Source organism: Pomacea canaliculata, linkage group LG10 (assembly GCF_003073045.1).
Source record: "Pomacea canaliculata isolate SZHN2017 linkage group LG10, ASM307304v1, whole genome shotgun sequence".
NCBI classification, from domain to species: domain Eukaryota; kingdom Metazoa; phylum Mollusca; class Gastropoda; order Architaenioglossa; family Ampullariidae; genus Pomacea; species Pomacea canaliculata.
Window position 1 is genome coordinate 44216 of NC_037599.1, and position 19997 is coordinate 64212.

At 40.3% G+C, this 19997-nt stretch overlaps 1 protein-coding gene across 1 annotated transcript in view; it reads left to right on the forward strand.

The window, feature by feature from the left end:
* Nucleotides 1–1616: 1616 nt before the first annotated feature.
* The window catches only part of LOC112573921 (structural maintenance of chromosomes protein 2-like), a 54661-nt gene continuing 36280 nt past the window's right edge, over nt 1617–19997 (forward strand). Inside the window, 10 exon segments of the mRNA XM_025254622.1 lie at nt 1617–1922; nt 3124–3273; nt 3992–4153; nt 6261–6371; nt 6779–6916; nt 7245–7322; nt 8111–8173; nt 8924–9073; nt 9866–10055; nt 11874–11928. Of these exon segments, the coding sequence (XP_025110407.1) occupies nt 1755–1922; nt 3124–3273; nt 3992–4153; nt 6261–6371; nt 6779–6916; nt 7245–7322; nt 8111–8173; nt 8924–9073; nt 9866–10055; nt 11874–11928 (1265 nt within the window). The 5' untranslated portion in view covers nt 1617–1754.

Below are 19997 nucleotides of genomic sequence, written 5' to 3' on the forward strand. Positions count from 1 at the left end.
GCGTATTCCTAACGCCGCCTCTGCCTATGACCACTAGCGTATGGTATCGTTCACGATACGAGAAATTTTCGCTTTTTTATTCATAGTCCCTGGTCCTTCGTAATCAGTGAAAATTTTGAATTATACTTTCCGTCCCAGTTCCGTCCTGAGATTTTTTCTCAGGACGGAAATCCGTCCCCCGGACGGAGAACTCCCATCCCTGACTAGTATATTGTATGTTGCATCAATATTGCACTGTGTGTCTGCCAATAAGCAAAATATTAACAAATTCTGTCAACAGCAGATATCTTGATCAGCAAGATTTTTTGCATCAATTTACCAAGTAACATTTGATCAGTTGGACATGATTGTGCTATTATCAATAAAGTGCAAAAGACAAAAAATAGTACAAAAAGCTATTTATGCTTATGCCTTTTATCTCTGAGAATAACAACTCTGGTGATGCAGCTGGCACCAGACGGGTGTCAAGACAGATTTTGGGGGAAAAGTAGTAATAAACACTGAGCAATATGAGCGTGCTAAAAAGAAGAATGATAAAACAGAAATAGCATTTTTCATGCTCTATCTCTACCTATAGTTATTTGTCATCATGGTCATGTATGATGCAAGTCTTGTTTTGTTGACAGTCACTTAAGACACTGTCACTAACCAACACTGTGCCAGCAGCCATCACCATCCTAAATAAAAGGCACAAGGACTCATGAAGAATCTAACACAGTCTGAAGAGGGTGCTGCATCCATTATCAGCCATCACCTTGTTGAATGTGCGCTCTCTTTTGGACAAAAAAATAATGTATCTTTACTCCTGTCTGCATGAGTATGTATGCCTGCCCTTGTGAGCAAAAGAAAAATTTCTGTCTTGGGTCTCCTCGACAGACAATAAAGTCTGATTTGATTTGATTTGAGCATATTGCGTCTGATTACAGAGTCCCTTGTTTTATGTGACATGCTACTCCAATGCCATTCTTTGCATGCATTTTTTTCATGATAGTTATATATATATAGTTCGTCAGAAATTAAAAAAGTCTTCCAAACTGACCTACAAACAACAGAAAATAAAAATATAAACAAGGAAGACATTCAAATGACAAAAAAAGAGTTATAGTAAGAATAACGAGAACGACGAAAAAACTGGAAAATTTGAAATAAACTATTTAACGTTTGTTCGGCACCTTGTGTTTTCACAGATAATATAACCTATAGCAATTATCACAGACCTTTTCTAAAAGAATCCATGTTTCTTTATTGGTTATATTGACTTTCCTAAGCGACAGGCCGTTGAATTTTATTTTGTTTTTCTATTCCTTAAATTTTCTCATGGTCATACAGGAAATAGCAGACTACAGCATTGTTCTTTCCACGTAATCTTTGATTCTCATGGAGTTTTTCCCCTTTAGTTCACAAATGAATGACACTGGAAGTATAATGTTTGGCGCTGCAATAGATTGCTTCTATTACTTTATCGTCGCTGTCAAATATGTCCATCAACAAAATTACATTCTTAACTTCGCTAGAAGCCGCCATTTTAACAGGCGCCCACGGTGAGCGAACGGTTTCAAAGTCTCACGTGAGTGAGCGCCCGCGTTACTGAACGCAGTTCGTGGGCATAGCAATCACGTCTCTTGCGCATGCGTGAAAGGAAGGGAGCATTTTGAGCGCCACATTTAACTCGCGGGTCAACGGCATACAGTACAAGACAACTTGATTTACTGTTTGCTGCGTTGATGTAAAAAAACAAAACAAACATCAACGGCATGTTTATTAAATCAGTGGTTATCGATGGCTTTAAGTCTTACGCACAGAGGACAGAGATCAATGGATTCGATCCTCTTTTCAACGCAATTACTGGCTTGAATGGAAGCGGCAAGTCAAACATACTTGATGCCATTTGTTTTTTGCTTGGCATTACAAATCTAAGTCACGTAAGTAGATACAATAACCAATCTTAAGTTTAAGTTTAACTGAGTAATTTCCGCAACAGAGTTAAATACGAAAGGATCAAAAAGAAACTTAATATTTAAATAATGTTTTTTGGTTCTCCCCCCGGCGAGTGATAGCAAGCAAATGTTGCAGGTACACTTAAACAATCATCTTTGCCTAATTCAGTGACTGGTCATTAGGTTAGAATTTTTTTTTTTTGCAGTCGGTAAGTATTTTTGACTACAACGTAGACTATAGAGTCAGTTTTGTATTTTTATCTTAGAAATATATTTTTATTGGTAAAACAAAGCTTATGTACTAGATTGAAGGACACTATGATGATGATGATGATGATGTAGTTTTGTAGCGCGCTAGTATCCGCATCACAAAGATGCGCTTAATGCGCGGTGATCCCAGCAGCCACCAAACTGCAGGTCAAATGAAAACTTCAAAAAAGTTTAAACAAGTGAGTCTTAAGAGTTTTCTTGAAAGATCCAATATTATCAGACTCCTTGGTCGAGAGGGGAAGCGAGTTCCACAAAAGCGGGGCTACATTGGAGAAGGATCTGAAACCCGCAGTCTTCTTATTAGCATTCCCTGACTGAACACTCGGTCGTTCAAGTCTGAAGTGTGCTGCTGAACGAAGGTTCCGCTGGGGTTGGTAACAGCGAATGAGTTCTTGCAGATAGACAGGCGCAAGGTCGTGAAGACAGCCATAGGTTAAGGTTAACAATTTGTGCTCAATTCGCTTCTCCACAGGAAGCCAATGTAGGTCACGAAGTACAGGAGTAATGTGGTCAGTTGTTTTCTTTCCTGCAACTATCCTCGCAGCCGTATTCTGCACTCGCTGTAGCCTCGACAACTCACTCTTTGAAATCCCCCAGAGGCAGCTGTTGGCATAGTCTAATGTAGAACCGATGAGGGACACAGCAACTGCATTTGCAGTCTTCTTATTAAGACTGGGTCGGAGTCATCCAAGAGTGCGGATATGGAAATAACATGCCTTGACTACAGAACTGACATGATCTGACATAGAAGATTGTCAACATAGAGTCCAAGGTTCCGTACGGAGCTGGAGAGGGGGATTCTAGCTTGACCCACTTGGATGGAGTCTAGAGAGACTTTACTAAGGCTACACTAGATAGGTTACAGATCATATGTGGGTTATGACTGAGCTGCATTTTTGGATTCTGTTGTGTATAGGTACGGGCCACAAATCTTCAAGAACTTGTGTACAAAAATGGCCAGGCAGGTGTTACCAAGGCAACCGTCTGTATCACATTTGACAATTCTGACAAGAAGCAGAGTCCACTTGGATATGACCAATATGATGAGATAGTTGTTACTAGACAGGTGAGATTCAAAACTATTAGAAACCATAAAAAGAGGACTAACCAGATTTTTTTTATTGCACTTTTGTACATCTAAATAACTTGAATAACTTAAGTCAAAATATGGGAAAATTCGAATTCAAGTGAATGCTAGTTACTTTTGTCAACTGATGCAGGAAAAACTACTTTGATATGTCTGCCAGTGACCCTTCCATCACTGAATGTTCTGCTCCTGACATGACATTATTTGTTGACACTTTCATCACTGACATACCTGATCATGATGCTTTCACCACTGTTTGCATGGTTGCATACACAGACAATCACACGTTCCTCTCAGGTTACTAAGTTGTTAACAGATATTGGTATGTGGTAGTTGCTTTCTTGCCATCTATCTAAATACTTTCAAGACATAGATGAGGCCTCTAGAGATTCCTCCCAACTCCAGGAAACCTTGTAAATATATGCATATTTTTTCTTACCCATCACTTTTTTACATATCCACCTTTCTTTATGTTTACTACATTTTTTTTCTATAATTCTTAATCACTTCATTTATGTAGATAATTTCCTTCCCTGTAAAGGGCGAGGGCTAAATGGAAAAAAGCATTTTCTTGCTTATTTTACCTCTCGTAAATAAAGAATTGTCATTGTCATTGCCAATTGAATACAACCATTAATGTAACAAGGATACTGTAACTTGTGGTGAATATGACTTGTTATCTGTTTATTCTGAGCAGGTGGTCATTGGTGGACGAAACAAATACCTGATTAATGGAAGCAATGCCAACAACAACCGTGTGCAGGATCTTTTCCGCTCAGTGCAGCTGAATGTTAACAATCCACACTTCCTGATCATGCAAGGTCGCATTACTAAAGTTCTCAACATGAAGCCACCTGAGGTTTATTTTTCTTTTCTTGCTAATTTCATTGCCAGTCACATTAATTTTGCCTGTAACTATGAGCATTAATGCTTATTTGTTTTAAGGTGTTTAATCTACATAAATTTTGTTCTTTATCAACTTTTACAGCTAGAATCTTTTTGCTATTTCTGCTTCTAAAACCAATAAATAACAGAAAGAGCTCTTAAGATAAGCTGTTTCTGGCACCCAGGTGTCCAGATAGACTAAACTGAATCCTGGGTGCTGGCAGATGCATTCAACCTGCTCTGCTTCCATTTATTGGTAACCTGCTGAATTTCTGAGCAGCATTTTGATTCTTTGATGCATCAGACAGCAGTTGCTGATTTAACAACTGAAAGGCATAGTATCTCACTTAGCAAGATTTTTTTAAAAATAGTTAGGAAAAAAAAATAATACGCCACTTAATGTACTAAAAATTCATGATGAGCTTGTTTTATCAAAATTCACAGAACCTGCAGGATGTGCATGTTAAAAATGGTCACTATGCAAGCATTCAATACCATATTAATATTTCCAATACTTAAGTCTGTTTTAACTGAACATAATTTTGTAAATTTGCTTAAAACATCACATTCTAAAGAGTAGTAATTCAACCTTTTTAAACCCCTGTGAAGATATGCAGCACATGTATTCCAGTTCTGATCAAACTTTACATTGTTGTAAGGCATAACACTAACTATTAATAGATATATAAACAAAATACAGGTAGTCCTCGACTTACGACGGTGATCCGTTCTTAACGCGGCGTCGTAAACCGAATTTCAACGTAAGTCGGATCATACGTTCATACAGTACTGTACCATAATAACAGTACAGTACTGCAAACACTTAGCCCATCCAAACACCTATCCTAACACAGTACCCTACATAATTATTAATAAACATAAGTGCAGTACAATATTGTGCAGTACAGTACGCTTTGTTACCACTGTCGCTTTCATAGGAACAGATCCTTTCACGTGTTCAAGGATGCGATCTTTATCCTTGATAATCGTAGCGACAGTCGAGCGACTAAGTCCTATAATGACCTGACAGTTTCTGTTGCTGTTTTCCCTTCTCAGATTGCCTTATGTTATCCACTTTCACCTCCATGGTGATGGCTTTCCTTTTCTATGATGCACTGACCTCGCAAGTCGGAATGAGCGTCGTAACCACGAAACGACGTAACTCGAGACCGTCGTAACCCAAGGACTACCTGTATGATAACGGTATAACTGTTACAAAATGTTTGCTAGCTACTTCTGAAATTTCAACTTTGGGAATCAACAACACTCATCTACATACAGTTATAAAACCAGCAGTCCAACTTTAACATCAGTAACCTTAACTGCCTCCTTCAACTTTAGGAAATCATTCTCACCAGGCCTAGCAGATCTCAAACAAAGAAACTATGGTCTTAGACATCGACTTGAAAATCAATAACAGTGACAAATGTCCAATCTTGGTGTTAATTATTTTTTATTACACTTGGATCTACACGCAGATAACAATAAGCAATAATCTGCTTGCAGCATTAGACAAACATATATTGTACTTACCATGTGGTTGTGTGAAGTCTAGTCTTCTTTGCCATCACTACCACCCTGTGCCTCTAATGAGCTTGATACTGGGAAGCCCTCAGGCTCAAACATGTATGGTTTTATTTGTCCATCCAGTTCCAAAAAACCTGCTACCATTGCACGATAACTGTATACTGTCAGCGTCCGTAGAATCTGACTTGATGCTCATTTTCCTTGTTTGTTGTTGACTGCTGGCAATGTTGTGTTGGTGTGCCCACTAGTGTGATGTACACAAAAATGAGATTTTGCGGCTCTTGCTATCAAAATCTGCAAAAAATGCAAGCCATTCGGGTTGGTCTTTAAATGTGTTTTGACACAGATTAGCAGATAGTGCAGTCACAGCTTGGAAGCAGGACAGTGCAGCAGAATTTAGGCATGTCCTTCTCTGGTCACTGTTTACATTGAAAACATTTAAAATACAAGACTGCAAATGATCAAATGTTTCCCAATGCACAAGCATAGGTTCACGTTGAATCATCTTATAGGAAGTTTGATGTTTCTTTTTTTGTGTATGTGTGTGCACTCAGATTCTGTCCATGATTGAGGAAGCAGCAGGTACACGGTTGTATGAAGCAAAACGAGAAGCTGCTCAGAAAATAATTGAAAAAAAGGATGCAAAACTGCATGAAATTGATACTGTAAGTATTTGAAGCAGGTATCTAAAGATAGCTTTATAAATTGTGCTTTATTCTAACCCTAACACTAAGACTACTAACATTTTTACCTTCTTTTTGCTTGTGATTTAAAGTGCATGTTAAATTTTTAAGTCCCTTAATCTACATGATCACGGGGTGGAGCTGGGAGGTGAAGCAGCCAACACAATTTTCCATTATGGTCTGTCCTCTGGTAGGCATAACAGACCTAGGGTATCTAAGTGGGTTTACTTTTTGATATTTTAAGACAAGATTTTAGAGGATGGATCACCTCGCCAGGATATGGTTGTGTTTGCTGACAGTGTAAAACACCAAAATATACTCACACTTCTCTCTCTCTCTCTCTCTTTAAAGGATGGGATGTTATTAACCTTTCCTGTGTGTTCTGGCAGGTGCTGAAGGAAGACATCACACCAACATTAAATAAACTGCGTGATGAAAGATCTTCGTATCTGGAGTATCAGAAGATTCTGAGAGAACTGGAACATCTGAGCAAGCTGTATGTGGCCTACCAATTTGTCTGCGCCGAGGTATTGATGACGAAGTCTTTTTGTACCACTTTGTTCCCAAAGGTTTCCATATGCCATAGATAGGGTATTTGTAGTGTCAAATTTCTTGTAAATCTTAGGAAATTAATTTGGCACAAGCCAACAAATTTAATGAGGAAAAGGTATTTCTAAATTGATTTTAATCAGTCCTACCTTGTAAACTGACAGAGTTGAAAGCAATTTTAAGTTATAGTGGAAGAGCTGCTGTTTCAAATAGTTTATTAGCAGTAAGCACAATGATGCATGCATATCTGAACATTTTTTTTTTACCCCTGTGTGGAAGACATTAAGATTACAGAACCTTTCATAGGAAAAGAAAAAAAAGTCAGCCATGGAACTACTGGAGATGCAAGAACTGATGAAACAAATGCATGAACAAATAGAAGAGGTAAGTCTGAGTTGACCTGAGGAACATATGTTGTGATTTTGACATACAACCTGATAACGTATTTGTGAGAATCTATGCTGGTTTAAAAAGGTAGGAGCTATCTCAGTAACAGAACAAAAATGAATACATCAATGAAAGATCATGTACTTTTGCAAACTTTTTCAAAACCTGATTTCTACTTTTTAAAAGAAAAAAAAAGGGCAAGGGTAAAAGGAGGAATTTTTTCCTTCTTTTTTTTTTTTTTTTGCCTGCTTTCCATCATGTGTACTTTGGCTTATAAAGTCTTTTATTAACTTATTGAATTTAAAGACTTCATTCTTTATAAAGAATTTTAAAATTGGGGGGGAAATCCCAACACTTCTATGAGGAGCCCAAATTTTCCCAGCTTTTCACATGTTGCTTTTTACCAAACCCTCATCTTGGTGACCCTGGTACTACTAATTCATTTTGAAGGGCTGTTTTATTTATGAAAATTTGCAGCTTTTGTCTGTTGTATGCAAGTTGATTGCATAGAAGAAAATTCAAAATTGCATATCACTAAGTTTAGTAACATTGTATACTATATTTGTATTATTGTAATTTCATTGTTGTGTACATTTATATTATGTACATCTGGCAGTGTTAAACAGTACAAAAATTGTTTCTCACTTATGTTTCTAAACCTTTCTATAAAAGACTTTTCTTCTATTCACTTGAATGACAGCATCATACATTTATATCTTACTAATATATTGAACAAGATAGAGACTGCATCACACACTGTTGTTTTTGAACACGTCTTTGCACAGATTGCAAAGGAGGTGGCAAAGCTGGACAAAAAGATTGCTGAGCTGACAAAAAAGCGAGATGCGGTATGTAAATAATAATCATCAAAGAAGTTTTGCTAGCAAGCTCAAGGCACTGCACAAATGACAGAAGGTGGTGTGACGTCATAATTATCTGTTTATCCTCTAAAATAAATGGAAACATTTACTCAAGAAAACACTTATCCATCTCAGATCAGCAATGTGATTGACTCAAACTCATGTCTTGAATTATAAATATGATTAAGTCAATAATTCATCCATTATTTGACTACCATTATAGTAGGTGTTCATACAGAATCAGTACAGACAGCCCTCAGAAAAACAGAATCCACACAGATTGATCAGGAAAAAAGATTCAGTACACTGACAACAATCAAATTCAACACACAGAGACTATCCTCATACAGAAAGACCAGTAAACAATAGAATCCCTAACCAAAACTGAAAAGGAAGAAAACTGTTAGCAGTGGTCAATATGATTCAAACATTCAGCACTTTATTACAATATTGTGAAACTCTGCTCATCAACGAATAAATTGATTATGCTGTATGTATCATAACAGCATGCAAGAAATATTTGGCATCAGGATAGTCTTCAATCATAGGAAATGGTCTTGCTCCCAATTATGACTGTGGTCAAGAGCAGATCATTTGGCTTCTCTGCAGTCCCCCCCTGAAATGCGATTTATCTTTCTCATAATTGAGAAGGGCTGCAGTTATTGCCACCATAAGTTGTTTTCTCTACAACATAATTGTACAATGCATTAAGTACTTGTGTCCTTACATTTACACCAGGAATCTGGGGGAGTGATGTTACAATTGGAGGCGGATTTAGGAGTCTGGCAAAAGAAAGATGCTACTGCTCAAAGTGCCCTTGACAGCTGCAGAGAAGGACTTAATGTGGAGCAGAAGCGCTTCAAGGAGTTAACAAAAAGTTTGGATGATGTAAGCCTACTGCTGGTGGATTCACAATTTTTGAAGATCATACAATTAATGCCTGTAATATTTGTCTCATTTATTATGTTTACGCTATCAACAGTCTTTCATTACAGTTACCCATAGAAAGTCCTACTGGATGCCTCATCAGGTTAGTAGCTCCAACATCAAAGAATACAGACACAACAATTTTTTTCCATTTGCTGCCCCTGTAGAATTCCAGCAAGATCTGGCACACCAATCTGTAAAGAACACAGATAAAAGAGGGGGGAAAACCTAGAGAGAAAAGTAAACTCCTTAATATCTAATGATCATTCAAATTTAAATTCACTATGCTACTAATTTGATATTCCCCAATTAATAATTCAGTTGAAAACTTGAACATTTTCAAAAACATGATTGATATCGTATGAATAATTTACACTGTTTTAACAAGTCTTGTCAGTACTACACAGTCCCAAGGAAAACAAGTTTTCCTATCCTGGTCAACAACACAAAACAGCTGCAGAAGTCACTCCTTCTTTTTCAGCCCTTATATTTTCGGTTTATAATAATGAAGCCTGTCAATGCCACTGTTACATCAAGGAAAAAGTGGGAGTCATGGGATACTACACACTCCCATGCAAACCACTTACCATCTACACACCTTTTCCATTTCCTTTCCATCAAAATGATTAACGAAAATAGCAGGTTTTTTATGCATTGCTGACATGGGTCAATAGTGTTGAGGGAGACCATAATGGATTTTGTAGCCTATCAGTGTCTGACAAAGGATCCTTTAGCTTCATGTCAATTTTACAGAATGCTAAAGCACAAGCTGCTTGTCAGAAAGAACTGGACAAGATGACTGCAGAGATTCAAGCTGTGAGAGAAGAAAGTGAGAAGGGAGCTACAGCGTACACAGCTGCACAGAAACGTTACCAGGCAGTTTGTGCTGGCCTCTCAACCAATGATGATGGTGAAGCAGCCACACTCAAAAAACAGCTGCTAGGTTAGTGCAAGTATGTAGAACTGTGTACCGATTTTAGTAATGGGGATCATTAAGAATACTTTTCAAAACATTAATAGACCATTTCATTTGCAGTTTTTATGAAGTTTTTGTTTGCCTAGTTTATGAGGTATGTAAATGTAAGAAAAATTGCTGATATTCACTTTATGATTTAGTCAAGATTTTTTAATGTTTTCCTTTGAAGTTTATGGTCAGCTACATGATGATTGTCAGAAGCTGTGAAACAGCATTAGTTAGTTTATTCCTTGTTGCTCCTCTGAGGAGCATAGGGCCGCAACAACATCTCGCCAACAGACCCGGTTTTGGGCAGCCACCTTCAGTTGGGTCCAGGTGGTTCTGATGTCCTTTGCCTCAGAAAATGAGTCAGCAAGCTGGCTTTCCTAAGGCTTTCACCAGCATGCGTCATAAGCTCTTCTAGAGAGGAATCTTCCCGACCAGGCCTTGTGATATTGTTGCAGTTTCTGTAACAGCTTATTTTTACATGAGTGGGTTGTTAGCCCAAAGCAAACCCCCTAATCTGGAGGTCCAGAGTGCAACATTTTAGTCTGGCCTCTCCCCGTGAAAAGCATTAGGTGTTTAAAAAACAACATAGAGAGATTGATAGCTTAAGCTCGTCATTCTTACTTACACTCATCCAATCGCGGCAAACTGCTATTATCAGTTCTAATGGGTGGAGCTATTCAAGCTAGCTAGTGCACACAAAAGACAAGCATTTGCTTTGCTCATAAACTTAAGTGACAGCCAGTTGGATAGATTAATTTGAAATGTCTGTAAACAAATCAAACATAATCAGTTCTGCTTGTAAGTATTAGTTTATCATCTCTATATATTACAGGGCTTCTGCTTACGCAAAAATTGCGTACGCATTAAAAGTTCGGAAGACCCTTCAGTTTTCGTCAAAGGGGTCCCATTCAAATTTGGGCGAAGAACAGGGACCCCTTAAAAATCTTAAGAAGAGGTTCCTGGGACCCCAAAGAATTTAGCCTTAGCAGAAGCCCTGATATTAGTTTTATGCAAGTCTTAAAAGGATTCTTTGATGAAGAGTGATGTCCCTTCACTCTCTGTTCATTTTTTGTTTGATTTTGTTTTTTCGTAGTGCCCTTGGGTTTTCATCATTTTTGGCATCTGCTGAATACTGTCAATATGTGCTTTTAGTTGCATTTGCCTGCCACTGTTCTGGACTGTTTTCTCGTGTTTATGCTCACTTGTCTTCTTCATAATCTAATGGTTTCAAATGCCATCTTGACTCCAGTTTTTCATTTGCTATGTTAATTCTCTTTACTTTCCTGCAGCTGTTCAATGGTTTCTACTCTGCTATCAATTTTTCTTACAACATTTTTCCCCTCTGCATTACATTATGGATCTACGTGAGTCCTCTGATCTCTTTTCTGCAATCCTGCTGCTGCTTCTAAACAGCCATTGTGTTGATGCCACCTCAATAATGGTCATGTGTGTGACAAAATGGACCAAATGTTGTTGCTGCCTCCACACTACCATTACCACTGCGACTGCTACAACTGGAAATCACAGCTGCAAGTCAATAGAGTGTCGGAAAAAGAGGAGGCTGGAGTGACCACCTCCATGCTGATGGCATTCATCTTTGCAGCATGAGTAGCTACACTAACCGTGAACACAATGAACTTTTTTTTTTGAGACCGCTTATTACTGTTTTATATTTGTTGTGAAGTGCTTTGAGCTATCCTTTGATATTGGGGTGAAGCATATAAATTAACTTTATTTTGATTATTATTACTTAGGCACTATATCGTCAGTATTTTTGTAATTTTTGATTTGTTTCAGTTGCCCAAAAAAGCATCAATGATGCAGAAACAAAATACAAGCAGGCCCACATGAGGTAAAGCTGTTAAAACTAAGCAAAGCTGATGAACCAAAGCCTGAACCTAAACTCTATAGGGTCACTTCCTATAACAACTCTGGGTCACTTCCTATAACAACTCTGGGTATAGAATTGAGCAGGGGTAGGGGTGTTTCAGGAGATGGGTTTTAACAGCAAGGGGAAAATCAAAGATCAGCCAAGAGCCCAGAGAGTGAATGGGTTGAAGATTGGTTGGGCAGGGAGATGGCAATCAAAAAAAGTAGGGCTATAGTTAGAGACAGCTTGATATTAAGGTTGTCTCATCTCATCTGATAAAGTCAGACTGCTTTCAGTTTGCTCCAGATAATTATCATTAATATTTTAGTGATGGATTAGCATGGGATCATTTCATTCAAGATTTTTATCAGGGTAGGTGTGGCTCCAAAAATATTTTGCCTTTTCTATAAACTGTTTTAGTGTAAATAAGAAAATTCCTAAATATTTGATAATCAAGTGTCATATTTTGTAACAGCAGTTATTGGCTTTAGTCCTTTAAAGTTCATTTGTCTCGTAAACAACGTTTGATGAATAAGTTGTAGGGGGTCCAAATACCCTCCATACAGCCATACTGTTGACAGTAACTCTTTTTTTAACCAAAAATAAAATTTTAATAAATTTTCTTGATATAATGTATGTGTGAAATCAACTACATCTTTCAAAATCTATTAAAAATTGGAATGTAATGCCTGAAAAACTCATTTGAGTGTAGTAGACTATTGACCTGTCCATCGAAAAGATTTACACTGTATGAGCGTTAGCACTCGTATCGTGCTTTTACAGGATTTCACTTTTGGTTTATCACAGCTTTTGACTCAAGATCTCAAAAAGTTGGAGACTGTTGCCAACTTAATTTATGCAATACAAGTAGATAGTAACCAGCATATGAATACATTAAGAATGCTATCCTCGTAACCAGTAACATGAATACATGGCTGAGTTTCACCCTGCTACTAGCACATAGAAGCCTGTATCAGCTTTGTTAAAGACTGGATGGTAACAAACCTAAACTCAATGATGATAAAACAGAAGCTGTCCTTTGCTCAAGAAGAAGAAATCAATCTTCACTCGTTTGTCCCCCAAATCACATCAAGGTGGGCAAAACCAACATCACCTTTGCATCATCCCTCAGGAAGGCGGGATTCATTGTCACTGCAGATCCGACTCTTGATAAACAAGTTACAGCTGTCTGCCTGTTATGATCAGCGCCATCTGCCACATTCTGCTAATACTCTTGTCTGTGCATTTGTACTTTTTCAGCTTGATTACTGCAACTCCTTACTTGCTGGCTGCTCTGCATGCCCTCTTCACAAACTGCATAGTACAGAACTCCGTCTGGTTCAGTTTGGCCTTTCGCCCCTCCTGGTGCATAGGCCATCGACTACAGTCCTCCAACGCCTCCTGTCCTGGGCTACCGTCACCAGCTGCCCCCATTCGAGTCCGGTGAGCTTGGTGTCGGCGGCGAGGTCCCATCTCCAGGTGTTTCTCGGCCTTCCTCGCTTTCTCTTTCCCTGAGGGTTCCATGTCAGCGACTGTCTCGTGACGTTGGACGCTGGCTTCTGTAGGGTGTGCCCTAGCTAACCCCATCATCTCCGCAGGATTTCTTCCTCCATAGGCTGCTGTTTTGTTCTCTGCCACAGGTCGGTGTTGCGTATTTTCTCTGGCCAGTGGATTCTGAGGATTCTACGCAGGCACTGGTTCACAAAGGTTTGGATCTTCTTCATTGTGCCCTTGGTCGTCCTCCACGTCTCTGCTCCATATAGTAGGACTGACTTGACTTTGGAGTTGAAGAGACAGATCTTGGTCTTGTAGCCGATGCTCCCGGAGTTCCAGACCCTTCTAAGCTGTATGAATGCGCCTCTTGCTTTGCTAATCCTCATCTTTACATCCGCGTCTGTCCCTCCCTGTTTGTCCACCACACTCCCGAGGTAGGTAAAGGCGTCGACTTCTTCTAGTGGCTCCCCATCCATCCTGATTGGCTCTTCACAGTCAGTGTTGACCTTCAGGAGCTTGGTCTTGCCCTGATGGATGTGTAGCCCCACTTGTGCCGAGGCTGACTGGATCTCTGATGACTTGTCTTGCATCTGTCGGTGGCTGTGGGACAGGAGTGTCAGATCGTCTGCAAAGTCAAGGTCGTCTAGTTGGCTCCACAGAGTCCACTGGATTCCATTTCGCCTTTCACTGGTGGCTTGCTTCATCACCCAGTCGATTGCGATCAGGAACAGCAACGGTGAAAGCAGGCAGCCTTGCCTGACCCCTGTCCTCACCTCGAAGCTTCTTGTTAGCTGTCCTTCGTGCACTACTCGGAACGTCATTCCCTCATATGAGTTGCCCTCAAGGGCCCGGCTTCTAGTGCCGGGGGCGAACACCCAGCCTTTCTCTGGCTGGGTGACAAAGCTGGCCCACCCCTTTTCCTCAGGCTTTTCTTTTTTCTTGCTTCATTGGCCCTTTCATCTCTATTCTTTTTCAAAGTAAACATCTCCCTCATTTACTACAGTTTTACCCTTCCTTTCTTCTGACTTCACCGGTCCTTCTTCTGTTTTTCCTTCTCCCATTACATCTTTCTTCGAACATCATTTCCTGTCTGTGGCCTTCTTTAGGTCCCCTGCGTTTGCCGTGCAGGGCGACCCGTGTCGGGGGAGGATGGGATCCTGGAGGTTGAGGTCCCTGATGGGTTACGGCCCATCATACCAACACACCTCTTTGGCCCGGACTTCCCTAGACGGGGGGTTGGTGTGGCCCACACCAATCAAGCGGCTGGTCGTGAATTGCCCTAGCTTTGCTAGAAGGCTGCGGCCGGGTCAATCTGGTCTTGCTTCTGGAGGCCAGAGTATATTCCTTGTGTAGCCCTGGTGTGACCCTGCTGGAAATACCCAAGTGGTACCGCTCGGTCGCATCCCCTAGTTGGACTCCGTGGTGGGTGGGGAGCACAAGGAACGAAACGTTAATCCTTTTATCATGGCCAAAAAATTATCTAACCTGGGGAAACACATTCGAGAAGATGATTCCTCTGATAGTGAAGAGGAAGTGAGAGAAAGTATTGAGGGGGCCTGGCCCCGTTTTTTGGTGGTAGAAGGCGCAGAGCAGGACCGACCTCTCTCGTCTCTATCACCTTTTGCATAGCGAAAGGTTTTAAAACATTTCCAACAATTTTTCTACTATAGACGTTTGCGCTCTGGACAATTCCTTGTTCAGTGCGCAAATCAAAAAGCTTCTGAAGCCCTACGCCGATGGACGGTAAACAGTTCGTCGATCGCCCATAAAAGTTACATCACATCGATCCCTCAACTCTTCGAAAGGGGTCATTCGTTGCCCAGACCTTGCTGGGATGACTGAGACTGACATCAGGTCAGCAATTGGCATCTCAGGGGGTCTCAGCAGTACAACGAGTTCACACTAAAGAGGGATGGGAATCTATTCCACAAACACCTTATTTCTAACCTTCTGTCTACCCAAATACCCGACGGGTACTACGGGTAAAAGTTTCAATCTTCATTCCATCTCCCTTGCGCTGTTTCAACTGCAGCGTTATGGTCATGGGGCGAGCTTCTGCAGGTCCAGGCCCGCTGCTTTCGCTGCGGCGGGTACCCACGGCCATGCGGCAGCTGATTGCTCTTCAAGCGCAAAATGTGCAAACTGTGATGGAGCACACGTCGCATCATCTAAAGACTGCCGAAGTGGAAGGAAGAGGCAGCCATTCAACGCGTACGTGCGGAATCTGGCGTCTCGTATGCTGAGGCTCGCCGTCGCGTAGTGGGGTGGCTCCTCAGGAACACCTTCTACTTCGAATTCCATATCTTATTCAGCAGCAGTCATAAAGCGACCTTCACCTCTGTGTCCATACAGACTGACATGACTTGGGTCAGAAAGGCCCTGTTCCTATACTCAATCTATGCCGCCTCCTCCTCCTCCTCCTCTCCTCCTCCTCCTCCTCCTCCTCCTCCTCCTCCTGCAAGTTTGTGGTGGCGCCCAGTCAAACACAGAAAACTCAAGCATCCCAAGCTACACAAGCATCCACAGTCAAAGCCTTCCACCTCACCAACCAGAAACACCGTCAGACAGCAAACGCGCAATTCAAAACAAGAATATCACACACGACAGACAAGAATACCAAAACAAACAAAATCACCTGAAATCCACTACATCCGGGACCACCACAGCAGCACCTATACCAGTTCTTAATCGCTTCACTCCTCTTGGCGAGCAGGGAATGGATATGGATGAGCGACGCTTAATGTCGCCTTCACCTTCCTGCCGTCCCCTGCCCTCTCCTGTATCTTCTCCCTCAGTTACTATGGGGCGATCTACGTCCCTTCCTCACAGATAACACATGTCTAAAATCCTTCAATGGAACTGTCGAGGGATCCGAGCAAACTTTGAAGAACTCCGATGCCTAACATCTCGCTTTTCTCTTGATGTAATAGCTCTGCAAGAGACTCATCTTCTTCATACAAACTCTTTTTCTTCAAAGGCTCTCGAGTTCTACGTCAAGATTCACCAAATGACGTACTTCAGGAGGGACTGCTCTTTTTATTGTTCAATACCTTTTATTTAGCCAGGTTCCACTCAATACTAATCTTCAAGCTGTTGCTGCCCGAGTTTCTCTGGGCGAAACTATCACTATATGCAGTCTTTATCTACCTCCATCAGCTCGGATATCCCGACAGGACCTTGAGAGTCTTTTAACCCAACTTCCTACTCCCGTCCTTCTTTTGGGTGACTTTAATGGACACCACCCATGTGGGGCGGGGCTCGACTGACCACCAGAGGAAGTTGTTGGGATCATTTTTTATGGAAAATGATCTCTGTATTCTGAATGACGGTTCAAACACCTTTTGCCGTCCACACAACAGCACAGAGTCAGCAATTGATTTGTCAGTGGTCAGCCCAGCACTTTTATTAGACAGGGTTCCCAGGTCCTTGCAAGGTCCTTTTAAGTCCTTTTATATTGAATTTTCGCCAAAAGGCCTTTTAAGTCCTTTTATTTGCCATGCGGTCCTTTCAAATTCTCACCAGGTCCTTACATTTTCTCTGTGACCCTTTTAAGTCCTTTTATCGATAATATTACAACAAATTTATTTCCGGAGTAGACTTTGGCGCAAAATACCGACGATTTTTCGCTGCATTGCTATTTTAATCACGATGACTACCCAGTCTTCGCTCGCGCGGGAACGTCCGTTTCGGCCTTTCGCGAGTTCACTCTCGTCGTGTCGACCACATTTCTTTGTCTGCTTAACAATTTGAAAGATGCCGGGGAAGTGCTCTTTTCAGGAGAAGTGGCTAAAGGAAGACAGTATAAAGATTGGTTAATAAAACTCGAGCATAAACATTTGGCACGATGTGCTGCCTGCAAAATATCTCTGAATCTTTCATCAATGGGCGAAAGTGTTCTGAAACAGCACATGGTTACCGAAAGACACCAAAGGCAAATAAAAGTATTTCTGAAAGATGCGCGCTTTTGTGTAACTGATTACTTTCGTCATCGAGAACATCCACAGCCGCTCAAATCAGACGGCACCGACCAGCTCTGCAGTGTGTCCAGTAAGTTGACAATTATTTATCTTTAGCGATTCATTTAGTTAACGATGTGGGTACTTAGAAAACACATTAAATTAAAGCGTGCATAACATTTTGCGGTTTTTTCCACTCTTTATTAAGCCTATCGTCTAATTTACGGTGAAGCCAATAGCTTAAAGATCAGTAAATAGCAAAGAATTATTTAAATTAAAAAGTTGAGATTTTCATTTTCTCATGATTCGAACTACAAATAGAGTTTTAATACAATCACGAATCTTACTACAGCTTTGCTGCAGAAAATTGATCTGAATTTTTGGCATCTGATCAGGAAAGATTAAAAAGAAAGTATAATTAATAATGTATGCTTATTATCCTATTTTACCAGCAAATACATTATTTTTGGATTTTTAAAATCAACAATTTAACATTAAAGCTAAATCAGTTAGCTGAAAATAACTTTCATTTTCAACTATGCTGCCATCTTTATACTTTAACTTAGTTTAGTTTATTTTATTATCATGTCATTAATTATTGCTTTTTGAAACCTGTCTTTTATTCAGACAGAACATAATGTTTACAGACATAATGGTAACTTAAATGTTTTCTTTGAATAGTTTCGTGATGAGCAATGAACGATTGAAGGCAGAGATCCTGTGGACTCTCAAGATTGTGGAATCACACTACAGTTTCAGATCTGCTGAAAAGTCTGCTGAACTGTTTCGACTTATGTTCCCAGACAGCCAAGTAGCTGCAGAATTTAAGTGCGGTCAAACAAAAGCCAGTTATCTAACTTCATTTGGGCTTGCTCCTCACTTTTCGAAATTGCTTCTGGACTGTGTAAATTCGTCGCCTGAGTATGTTCTTTTGTTTGATGAATCTTCTAACCATAAGACTCAAACTAAACAGCTGGATTTCCATGTTCGTTACTGGAGTGACAATGCTGTAAGGACTCATTACCTGACCTCGGAATTTTTGGGTCATTCCGCGGCCCATAGACCTTCAACAAAAGTTCAGTAAGGTATTAGCGAATCAACTTCAAGCAAGCTAATTTACTTCAAATTTCTATGGATGGACCTTCTGTAAACCTAAACCTTCTTGAGAAAATTAATAACGACATGATTACCAATCACAATGTTGGTTTGTTAAATGTGGGCAGCTGTGGACTCCATGTTATGCACAATGCATTTAGGCGTGGGTGCGAGGCTTCTCAATGGGAGCTTGAGTCATTTCTTACATCTGCTTATATCTTGTTCAGAGACAGCCCAGCCAGAAGAGAAAGATTATATAAAAGTAACTGGTTCCACATCTTTTCCAGCAAGTTCTGTGCTCACCGATGGCTTGAAAACAATTCTGTTGCTGAAAAAGCAATTGTTATGCTTCCATACTTGGAAAAATTTGTCAAAGCTGCAATGGAGAAAAAATAAACATTGCCAAAGAACAAATCTTTTGATATTGTAAAAGCTGGAGTCTTATCTACCCCTTTGCTTTCATGGTCGTCTGGCTTTCTTTAGTTTAATTGCCAGTATACTTGAACCTTTTTTGAGAAATACCAAGCTGATCAGCCTCTTCTTCCTTTCCTTTGTTTAGACTTACATGACATTATGAAAAATCTGATGCACAAATTTATCAAGTCAAATGTACTTAATAAATGTGAAACTGCCCTCCAACTTGTGCAGGTTGATATATGCAACAGTTCTAACCATGTCAATCTGAGCATGATCGAACTTGGCTTCAGGGTTGATAGACTACTGGCTGTAGCTAAGAAACAGTCATCAGTAAACGATGGAACTCTCATGGCCTTCAGAGCTGAATGCAGAGATTTTTTGAAAGCAGTTGTTCTAAAATTGCAGGATAAAATCTCCACTGAAGTACACCCTAGTGAGAAACATAACTTTCTTAAACCCAAAGACCATGGGGGAAAAAGACAATCAATACAAAAAATGAAAAAGGTTTTGTTGTATTGCCAAGGTGTGAAAAGGTTTGATGATGTGACTTGTGACAAGGTATTGTCAGAGTTCCGTAATTTCTTGACAGTTCTGCAGGTGAGTGTGGTAGTAAGGCTTTTGACCCTATACACAAAGACTGGATAGTTGGTTTTATGATGCCCTTGCTGGAAAAGCAGAGTTTCAGGTGTTGTGGTCTGTGTCAGACAGTTACTCCTACTCTCTCATGGTCAAGCTACAGTGGAAAGAGGATTTTCATTCAACAAAGAAACAGTAGCTGACAATCTTAGTCAGACTGCACTAAAAGCACGCAGAGTAATTCTTGATCATATTCACAGTGTGGGAGGGGTGGAAAATGTTGAGATCTCCAAACCACTGATGATATCCGCTTCTAGTGCCTATGGCAGGTATGAACGTTACCTCACTGAGCAGAAGCAGCAGAAGGAAACAGAAGAAAAGCAGGTCCACAGAAAGAGATTAGGAGATGAGCTGGTAATACTCACAAAGGCTAAAGACCACCAGTGCGAAGAACGACACCTGCTGGAACTGGCTGACAGACATAGTTTCCAGGCTGAAGAGCAAAAAAGTTTT